This window comes from Penaeus japonicus, unplaced genomic scaffold, assembly GCF_977035675.1.
Source record: "Penaeus japonicus unplaced genomic scaffold, GWHDUDI00000001_assembly GWHDUDI00000027, whole genome shotgun sequence".
Taxonomy (NCBI): Eukaryota; Metazoa; Arthropoda; class Malacostraca; order Decapoda; family Penaeidae; genus Penaeus; species Penaeus japonicus.
This window is the reverse complement of record NW_028234429.1, coordinates 6,680,359-6,692,592: the sequence shown is the minus strand read 5'-3', so window position 1 is coordinate 6,692,592 and position 12,234 is coordinate 6,680,359. Positions and strand designations below refer to the sequence as shown.

At 32.1% G+C, this 12,234-nt stretch overlaps 1 protein-coding gene across 2 annotated transcripts in view; it reads left to right on the top strand.

Moving 5' to 3' along the window:
* The window catches only part of LOC122264787 (protein lifeguard 2), a 45,173-nt gene extending 36,758 nt beyond the window's left edge, over window positions 1-8,415 (top strand). The window contains exon 6 of one of the 2 annotated variants that reach the window (XM_043033843.2): window positions 4,970-8,415. In XM_043033843.2, the coding sequence (XP_042889777.1) occupies window positions 4,970-5,116 (147 nt within the window). In that variant the 3' untranslated portion in view covers window positions 5,117-8,415. Of the gene's footprint in view, window positions 2,698-4,969 lie in introns of those variants that run through there. The other variant, XM_043033852.2, reaches the window with a different exon arrangement.
* Window positions 8,416-12,234: the final 3,819 nt, after the last annotated feature.

Here is a 12,234-nt window from a genome sequence, read left to right as displayed (position 1 = left end):
TCTCTCACACACACACACACACACACACACACACACACACACACACACACACACACACACACACACACACACACACACACACACACACACATATATACAGACACTTACACTTACACATACTCACCCGCCTACCCACCTTCCTACCCACCTTCCTACCCACCTTCCTACCCACCTTCCTACCCACCTTCCTACCCACCTTCCTACCCACCTTCCTACCCACCTTCCTACCCACCTACCTACCCACCTACCTACCCACCTACCTACCCACCTACCTACCCACCTACCTACCCACCTACCTACCTACCCACCTACCCACCTACCCACCTACCTACCTACCTACCTACCTACCTACCTCCCTTCCTACCTATCTCCCCATCTATCTATCTCCCTCCCTCCCTCCCTCCCTCCCTCCCTTCCTCCCTCCCTCCCTCCCTACTTGCACACATACCTACCTACAAACACATGCATGCACACACATATACACATACACATACATAAAGACCAGAATATAAGGAAAAAATAAAGGAAATGAGTCATTAGAAATTATGATAGTTGTAAGATTCAGTATTATCAGGATTAAATATCTGTAGCATTGTATTTAGTTAGCATTGTCCCCAAATTCCTCAAATGAAGTTGTTTTTTTGTGCTGCTGTAATTTTGTATTTTCCTAAAATAGTAAACTAAGGTAGTGGATGGGAATAGATTTTGATATAACCTGTGTGCCTAACTGTTAGTCACATTCTGTGTGATACATATTGGTTTTGATTGTTCTCAGTATATTTTTTTATTTTCTTATTTTTTTAATTTTTTTATTTTTATATTTTTTTATATTTTATTATTTATTATCTTTTTTAAACACATTGTTCCACTTTGTCGAGAGAGTTCAGGTTATTTGTTTCAGGCAATAGGTATAATTTTTACTGAAAACCTTATATTTTTATTCAAATGTACCTGAGTCAAAAAAATTAAAGTAAAATAAAGAAAAGGGAACAGAATTACTAAGATGATTACTATTATAAATGAAGAAATACCTACCGTTTGTACTGCACTTCAGCTGTTGTGCAAATACATTAAGGTACATTATACTTTTTTTTGTTATTTGCATTATTACATGTGATTGCTCACTCATTCATAAGCAGAGGCATGTTTACAAATCCTTTAGCAAGTGCACTAGTAGATATGCATGAATACACTTGCATTCATCAGCAAAAATGGATGCACACAGGTATGAGCAAGCATGGGCATGTGCATACAAATATGCTCACACATAAGAGAGAGGAAAGTGCCATTTCTTCTTCAATATTTGCCAGTTCTGGCTATAAGTGGCTGCATTACAGGTGTTCTGGCCTTCAAACCTTTTTTCTACACTGTTTCCACAAACAGTTTTTGTTGTGATTATTCGATCAAATAGGTCAGTCCAATCCGGTTATTTGAATCAAATAAATGTCATAGAATCAGTGGTGGTGATACTTAAGTAATGATATATATTGCATTGAACTTTTTTAGTGAATATGCTACCACTATGCCAGCTACAAACACTTCCTACCGAAGAAGGTAGATGTTTCAGGTGCAGTTTGCATTACACATTGTGCTTTTTCCAGAATAATGCTCAGCAAATTATAAGGTCATGCAGTGAAAAAAAAAAAAAAAAAAAAAAAAAAAAGTATATATATATATATATATATATATATATATATATATATATATATATATATATATATATATATATATATATATTATAAAGGAAAAAAATTCTCCCGTCCACCCATTGCTGTCATATAGCAGGGTCAATTGTCATAAAAGTACTATGGAAATGAGTGTTATATTCTTTCATGCAAAAAGAAATTACACAAGTAAGACAACATTAAACCTGATGTATATTCCTAGTATTTGGAACTGAAGTTAATTACTCACTAATAATTGCAACAATAAGAGTAAAATAATTTTATCAGTTTGGGCTCTGGTGTTTTTTGTCTTTTGATTCTGAGCCTTCATAACATATATAAATATGTATATGTAACAAACACACACACACACACTGCGGACATATGTGTGCATGTTTGTGTTTATTATGATTGTTGTTTCCTCCTTTAAGATATCCGTTTCAGATGTTATTTGTTGTTAGCAGATGTAAAAAAAACTATTGCTAGTGATTGTGTCGTAGGGCTAAGGTTTTACTAAGTGGTGGTAGCATAATTAACTATTGGCTAATTTTCATGAGTATTTCATTTTGATACAAAATATGTGCTAATACGAAATGTGAGTGAATCACTCAATGTTTCCAAAATGTTAACATTTCAGTTTAGGCTTGTTGATGTGCAAGAACACATTTCATTCAGTATTACTATATGTATTATGAAGAGTGCCATGTGCTTTTGAATACAAGAAGCTGTCTTGAATTATTATTCAATGATACTAATAATAAATGTTTACACAATATTTTTCAGTAGATTATTTTAGCATTTTTCATTGTGTTCATGTTAGTTTTCTCTCAAATCAATAATTTTTTCATTATTTATTTTAGTAGGACATACTCTGTTTGATTTCCTTTTTGTTTTAGGTGTGAGCTAATTTAAGGCAGTACACCTGTATTATTTTTCCTTAACTTTAAGGAGAGAATGATTCATGTATTAGGAAACACTGATGTGTGTCCATGAACTTTGATTTAACTGTGAGTAAAGGAAATTAACTTTAGAATAGATATTTATTATCATGTAATGTTTTGCTTATTATTTAATTTTGTGTAATGTATATGTGTATATATGTATGTATGTATATATATATATGCATGTGTGTATGTGTGTGTGTGTTTATGTATGTATATAATATAATATATATATATATATATATATATATATATATATATATATATATATATATATATATATATATATATATGACATATATTTGTACATATATAGATATAGATATTTATAGATTTATAGATGTATATATATATACATAATATATATATATATATATATATATATATATATATATATATATATATATATATTATATATATATATATATATATATATATTATATATATATATATATATATATATATATATATATATATATATATTATATATATATATATATATATATATATATATATATATATATATATATATATATATTATATATATATATATATATATATATATATATATATATATATATATATATATATATATATAATATATATATATATATATATATATATATTATATATATATATATATATTTTATATATATATATTTTATATATATATATATTATATATATTATATATATTATATATATATGTATGTATGTATATACATGTATATGTATATATATATATATATTATTTTGTGTGTGTGTGTGTGTGTGTGTGTAGATAAAAATTTATAGATTATGTACTCTAGTGCTTTGTTGTAGCAGTCAGCAGACATTTAGGGTCCTTGGAACATCCCCGCCCCTTCACCTGTATCTTGTTAAATATTGGTTTCCAACTAAAGAATCACAGAAGAAAAGAGTCTCAGAATAATCTAATTTGCCTTTACACATATATGGTAAGAGTGCCTAAGGGCAACAAATACCACATTTCATAACACACACACAAACAATATATATATATATATATATACATATATATATATATATATATATATATATATATTATATATATATATATATATATATATATATATATTCATTTAACAAAAAAAATAAACTTACATTTCTACTTTAACCCTTTCATGGTGAGTCTTTTTTGCACAGCAGTTTTTTCTTTCTGTATTTCTTTCTTTCTGTATTTATTTATTTATATTTATTTTATTTTATTTTTTTTTTCAAAGTACAAGCTACTTACCCCTTCATTTGTGTAACTAACACATACCAAATATAGTTAGTATCACTTTGGCCAGGCTGTAAATCTTAAGATGTGGTCTGTTTCAGAAGAGTTAAGATTGTATCAGGGAAAAGGATTTGATTTTTTTTTTTTATGAAATTCTTTGTTGATTTTATAGTGTTAAAAGATATTGATATTTTATGAAATGATCCTAACTATTAGTAGCATCCCTTGTTATCATTGCTATTATATCTGTCAGTAATGGTGTGATTTTTCTTATTGCAGTCTTGTAGTTCTTATTACCGTTATCTTGATTATTAGATAATGAATATTATACATTATTGATGTTAGCTTATTAATGCAATTAATGCCTTTGATACTAATACTGATTTTGTTACTACTTTCATTCTTATTACTGTTGTTTTTTTTCACAATTATTATTTTTGTTATATTAAGATAATGGTGCAAGTATTTTGAACACTCTTATGATCATTATCAATATTAACATTATAGACTCTGTATTATGAACAATAATTATAAATTGTGAACATGCATAATGCAAATAAATGGATAGAGATCTGATTTGTGTACAAATTTTTATGGAAGAAGAGTGTGGCTTCTTAGCCTATTTCTTTGTCAAATAATCATCAAATTGATTATTGATTAAAAAAAAAAAAGTCAGCAATGTAACAATCTTTATTTTATGTACTTATTTATCTCTTTCTTTCTAATTTGCGCGCATGCATGCATGTGTGTGTGTGTGGGGTGGGGGGTGTACGTGCGTAAATGTGCATGCATGTGTGCTTGTTTGGGAGGGTGGGTGAGTAGTGCGTGCGTGCGTGTGTGTGAGTGTGAGTGAACTAAAAATCTATTAGTTGAATGTCATCTATTAACAATATGTGACAACATTAATGCATGGGCTTTTATTCCCCTGAGTCATGAAATTCATAAATAGGAATCCATCCCTTATTTACATGAGCATGAGTTGTAAAACCTTTGTTTGTTCAATGCATGTGATTTCCAAATGCTATGAAGAAATACATGTATTATTATGACAGGAGTTGGTACGGCAGGAACTGATTTATGAACCTATTTCACAAGAGAATCTCATTCTGTGCTTGTTCTCCACAGTACCTAGTGTATGATACGCAGATGGTGGTTGGTGGCCGAAAGCACCAGATTTCACCCGAAGAGCATATCTATGGTGCGCTGACACTCTACCTCGACATTATTTACATCTTCATCAGTCTGCTTTCCCTATTTGGTAACAAGAATTAAGCTGTCCAGTACTATCCCTGACACAGGCTACTTTGCTTACTTGGAGATGGTCCCATTATAAGTGTGGATGAAAGTCAAGATTGATAATGCATCCAAACATTCTTTTGCTAAACTATTCATCCTTTTGAAAATAGAAATAGTTGTCTCCTCAATATGAAAGGTCTTTAACTTGAATGTATACATGTAATTTGGAACTTTGTATGTACTCACAGTCTCCTTGGGTTTGTTGGTTCAGGGGAAGAAGAGGAAATTCATTTCATGTATACACTTTTTATTCTGAAATTGTAGAAATATTGTTTTCACAATTTTTCATTTTATCAAAATATTTTTTTTTATTTCATGTAAAACTGTTATTAAAGTAACATTGATGAAAAAGATTTGCCTTTTACATTTTGAGATTGTAATGTTTGCATATTTTCAAACCTTTATCCGTTGCAGAAGAATAGTACACAGTATGATGCTTAATGCCCACAACTGACTATGTGTTTGTTTCTATGTGTGTATATATAACTACATACTTTTATAAAGACATTCTGACACTATCACTGACTGCCATATACTCTCTCTCACAGACTCACACACTCACACTCACACTCACACTCACACACACACACACACACACACACACACACACACACACACACACACACACACACACACACACACACACACACACACACACACACACACACACACACACACACACACACACACACACACACACACACACACACACACACACACACACACACACACTCTTCCATATATTATTTTTGGAAATGTTATTAATTTAAGGAATTCCTAGTTTGAGTAGTTCTAGATATAGATATATTGACAGATACAAAACAAAACTTGATTCATGAAAATGCTCTCAGGTATGGATGTTTTTGTAAATCTGCCTTGTATTGTCATTTCACAAGGATATAGATTTAAAGGATTGTCTTTAATCAGTTTGTATTTTGGATACCTAAAACTTTCCCTAGATAAAATTATGGCTATTGGTTTATTTACGACTAATTTATTAGTGGTTAACCCTTTCTGCATTGTGAAGATTACAAGAGTCATTTACAAATGTGTGTCTTAATCCCTTATGAGTCTTCACTGAAAAGAGATATAGCAGTGATCTTTTTGAGGAATAAGTAAAGGAGTTAAAGAAGTAAATATTGTCTCCTTATTCTTAGATATAGCTCAGATTTAGATGTATATGTGTATGTACACACCACACCACACACACCCCACCACACCACACTCAAACACACACACCCCACCACACCACACTCACACTCGTACACCCACAGCGCAATCTGCGTGCATACACATATATATACGTAGGCATATATATACATACACATTTTTCCCCTTTGTAAAGGAGGATTGAGGTCAGTTTTCAAGAATACCAAAAGATGGGCATGAGGAATTGCAGAGCTCTTCTCTTTGATGCTTAGGATATATTGCTGTTGTATTCATGTGTATCCTTCTCTGTGTATCTTATTTATAGGATTGAGAACACAAGTCAATCACGTTTGACTTGTAAGAAGTCTTGAAGTTGTATAGTTTTAATTGTGGTTATCATTAAATTGTCTCATATAGTGGTTTCTAATTTAGAGTAAATATTAACACAGCCATTTAGAAATACTGCCTACCAGTCTTAATGTTTGTAAGATTTGAATTCTGTCTGGTTATTATTTCAAATCCTTGCATCTTTGTTCATCCTAACTATTTACAGAAACATGAGCTTTTGTAACTTCTATAGGCCTGCAATGCTACAATATTAAGTGCAAAATAAAACAGTGCTGTGTATAAATCCTGTCAAGACAAGGACCTTTACTGCATTTTTAGGACATGGTGGGAGTATACTTCTCCTTTGATGCTCATATTCCATTGGGGCTTGGACCATTGCCTATGAAGGAGTGTTAGTCTAAGTTTAATTGAAAGTGAATGAGGTTGCCATAGATCAGAGATTATTTGTGCGCAGAAACTATATATATTGGCCGATGGAACAGTGCAGTTTCCAAGAGTTTAGTGGATCTGTAGGATTCAGTGAGAAACAATTCAATTAAAGAGAATTTATAGATGGACTCTACCTTTCTTTAGCTTGGTGAGACAATAGTTATAATGTTGATGATGGAGTTCACAGTTACAAATTACATATAGTTACTAAGGCCTTAATGTATTTAAGAAGTGGAAGTTGTAATCACATTTGTCTTTTGAGATGAAGTATGTTCATGCATGCAACAATTCTGAAAGGATGCATTATGTTTTCATTTCCCTTCTCTACAAAGGAAAGGCATTTGAATGTGCATCTAAGGAGCATTAGTGCTATATCCTGCTGAAATAGACAACAAACATTGAAATTGTACTTTATACATATATATATAGATTGTGAAAATCTTGAGGTTGTATTGTATTTATGTATACTTACAGAGGTTAATGTATTATTACTCCAATATTATTAGTTTAGTATCAAGCAACAATATATGTAATGCAAATTATCTACTTTATTCATAGTCATCCCTTAAAATATTGTCTTGGCATTTTTCATTGTATTTTCCTAAGAAAAAACAGTATGTACATTAGAACATTATGGTACAAGCTTACTGATGCAGTCATTAAGGTCATTCAGAAGTCAGTTACTTGTGTAATTTGATTTTTTAATTCTAATGAATGTTAGAGATATAAAAGTAATATTTGCATAGAAGTCTACTTCTCTTTTTCCTCTCTAAAATACTAATAGTTTAGTTTCCAAATCTTGCCCCAATGTTCCTAGACTGAAAAGCAAATACTTGATAGTCTTTGCCATATAAAGAATACTATAGATTTAGCTTGTTTATTTATTAACCATCTTCCTTATTCCACTGCCTCCAAAATAGTTTTGAGAAATATCCAGGTTGTGCCTTTTTCAGATTTTAATTAGCTAATACAAAGATACCTGCAGATACAGCTATTACGCAAGTAAATGAGTTTCTAAGGCCTAGGAGGAGTGCTCAAAAATTTTCTTCTTTTTTCATTAATTATTTATTTTTAAGATTTTAAAACACCTAATGATTAACCAGCAGTTTCTTATGGTGCCAGTGTCTAGCAATTGGATACAACTTCTTTGGTTAATTTAACTAAAAAGATAAATCTAATTAAAGGTTGTAAATCATTCATTTTGTTACCGACTTAATATATTTTCATTTGTTTTTTACATTTAGACATGGCATTATTCAGATGAGAATTGCATGCATGTAATAGTTAAAGCATGACTATGTACCTATGATCAGTGTATGTGATAATCGATAATACAAGTATTTAAACCATAGCGAGATTCATTTCCTCTCCTCTCCCCAAGAAATGTGTGTGGTATTAATAAGAGTAATAATACAACAGTTTTAAAGAGTCCTTGAAATACTTTATTGTCTCTCAGGTTATCTGGTGGATGCTTTGAATTTTCTTTTTGAATGCCTACTTAGTGTTGTCTAAATCATTGAATAACATTCCATTAACAAGAGGATATTGCAAAAATCAGCATTAAAGATTTAACCAACATAATATACAATACAGTCGGTAACCATCAAAAAGGAGGATATGAAACATCTACGGAATAACTTGCATGCACTCTCTGCAGCGCCACAACTTCGCAGTTATTGCCCTTTCTCGGGTGGAGCATGGACTAAGTTGAATGTGTTAATACCATACTTGTTTATTCATGAAGAAACAAGTTTACCTCTTTATATAGCCTTTTGCAGATGTAGAAGTCAGTAGATAAATCTTATTTGTATAGATATAATGCATTCCATTTATGATCAATTCAAGGAAAATTTATTTTAGACTTAATATTTTTGCCTTCACCTTTCCATGATATTTTCACTGTAAAAATAAAACCTCACTTATCACTGAGACTGATTTAGGATAATATTCAACATACAAATTGAAAATAGATATTGCACAATTCCACATTACTTGCTAAAGTGACTGAATTCAAATTCTGCTATTTACTGTTTTTACAGATATGTTGCGTGAAGCAGTATGTGTTAAATACACGTTTTATTTGTCTAAGGATGTATTCAGTTGTGTAGGAATTTTTAAATACAGCAATTTTGTAAAATAAAATTTTATTTGAAACATAGAATTCATTCTGCTGCGCTTGGATATCGCTTTACATATAAAAACGAAGACTGTCATTATTTTGATTATGGTTATACTGACTGTAATTATTAAGACCATCACAATCATTATGATTATGATTATCATTACAATAAAAGTAATGTTTGGATAACCAACTTTGTTGCTGAAGTAACACTGAGTGTAATATTAATCATATTGGTAATAACAATGTTAGTGATTGTTATTGTAGTGGTAATAGTGATAACCATAATCTTGACAACAATAACGATAATTGTACAGCTAAGAAGGAAATCATCTTACTGAAATATCAAGTGCAATAATCCAGACAATTATAATGACTTCAGTAAATAGTTATGTGAATCATAAGAATTTTAAAGAATTGACTTTAGAGAATATAATAATTTTAATTCGTCTAAGGAATTTAATGGAAGAATACGAGGGTAAAGGGGGTAGGAAAATAGGGGAAGGGAGCTTGTGGTCTGCTAGTAAGCGATAGATATGCTAGATGCATCGATTTTCATAAGTCAGAGTTTAGCGTCAACGTCAGTATATTATCAATCATAAGGCAATTTATATATTGAAACTAAACAAATCATTGAAATAAATATTCCCTTCGAACAGTAGGTCAGGTAACTGATGAAAATTTTACACTACCAGCGCCATGAATGTGAGTTTCGAGAGATCATGAGGCATAACAGTTGTTTCACAAATGCTACCATTTTCATGTGTTCAAACTGAATTATGTTGATCAGATTCTAAGGCTGGTTTTCATAATGGCCCTTGCTAACAAAGCATCTTGGTAAGCTGAGGTAACGCAATTTTGTAGAAAGCATCTTCAAGGGCCATGCTTTTAAAGCTTTTCGATGTTTCATAAGTACGCAAGTGTGATTTTGATGGTGATGACAATTGCAATTATTAGTACATTGGGCCTCTTCGGCAACGGCATCAAAATTTTAATGTTGACTGTTCCTAGTGATACGTCACTACCTTGTGCTAGAAGCTGTTTGGGTAATTGGTACCACTGCCAGCTGTAAATGATAAAAGAAGAAACTACCATACAACCTCATTTTACACAGGCCTCACGTAGGCAATGTAAACAAACTTGCAGGATTTTTTTCAATAACAAAGAATGAAAAATCTTCAGGGGGCCTAAGAAGTAATAAATACAGATCGCTCACTCAAGCCGAGACACCAGCTTGGAGATATCAGTGTATTATTTACAATTTGTCTCGATTGCCATATTAAAACCATTGACTTTTTCCGATTCGTGACGAATAATTTATCGCCTAACATGCAAAAGGCTAAGCAAAATAATGTACAACTATGTCTTTTTCATATCTAACACACTAGTTCCAACATGTGAGCTTTATATAAATCAAATTCACAGGTTGATATTAATGTAGGCAGGTCCGTAGATACAAGATAGAAAGAAATAGAGGCAGAAAGAGAAAGTCACACACAAAAAGAGAGAAAAAAGGGAAATATATAGAGAGAGAAATAGAAAAAGAGAGAGAGAGAGTAATAGAAATAGACATAGTAGGAGAAAGAGAGAATGAGTGATTGTGGGTGTCAGTCAGAAAGAGAAAGAGAATGCTAAAAGTAGGCCTTGGTCTCTAAATAATTGATTATCCTTGTTATAAAGCAAAGTTTCCCAAACATTTCCTGGCTGGGCCCCCTTTGGCTCCCAGGTGGATTCCTAGCGCCACATCCCCTCATGCACACGTACAAAAAACACACTTTTTTGCTATACTTTAGATTGAAGACAACAAGATTAAACACAAAGATGTATTTCACAAATAAATGTGTATATGCGTCAAGCAAACATTCGGACTTTTAATGGTGTCCAATTCGCCAGTTGGCCGCATTATTCAATTTTTCCTTCCAGCTGCATGCGACCTGCAGTGAGAGTAGCACCATCGAGTGTCAATTAAACTGAATTCCCCGCTTCCCATTCACTCTGCTGATTTCACACTTAGCTGTTTAATAATCTACACCTCCAAGGAATCCACAGCATTTCCTCATCTTAGCATCATACTAATCAATATCTTCAGCGAAAACTTCCCTTGGTTGTTTATTGCCTGGTCTTTGGAGAATTTTTCTCTTGCCTAGTTAAATTTGATTGAGACAAAACACTCTGTTTCTTTTTAATTTTCCCTCTGATATAGCAAGGGGAAATAGTCTTGTTGCCGAATTTAACATATAGTAAAGTAATCTCCAAAAGTAATGTCGCTGAAATCTGACATACTGTTATGGTGAAATGATAGCACGGCGATACACCTGTCACTCTCTCATCATTAAGTCATTTCATTACACAGAATCTTACATATTGTTATCCTTCGTTAATAGTGTAGGTGACAATACATCGACTAAATCTAACAACAAATTGGAATCTGCACTACTTTTTCGTCGAACCGCCATAACGAAAACTAAGAAAACCACAAGTCATAAGTGTGAATTGATGCATGATATACTCAGTTGGTGCAGAATTATTTTATTCTTTGCCATATAAGTGGCAAAAGCACTTTCGAATGCTGTTCGACAGCCTGAAGCGCTCGTTCTCTAGGTGTCTTCCTGCCTCGAGCTGCACTTTAAGATATCGTAAAATATAGACACCATTTTTTCCCTAATATTTTGTACAGGGTGAATTTATCTTAGTAGGCGCTTATTCATGAACTTGATTTCGAAGAAGTTGCATTCATCGGAACACTTTACACAGGAGATCGTCCTCAAATAAATGGATAGATAAAAACCAAATGAAAAAAAAAAAAAAAAATCCACTCTTCTCTAGCCAGAACATACACTACAGTTAATTACAAAATACTGATTCCCCTTTTCCACTTTTACAATTTTACAATGTGCACACGGAGGAACTAAAGTTCGTTTTCCTTTCTTCTTTCTGAGGCATGACTCGAAGTGCTGACCCCCAATAGACACGCATGTGGCCAGCTGGCTGGCTACATGATTCTAATTTCCTTTCAGCTGCGACCTACACAGACAGTATCACCACCGAA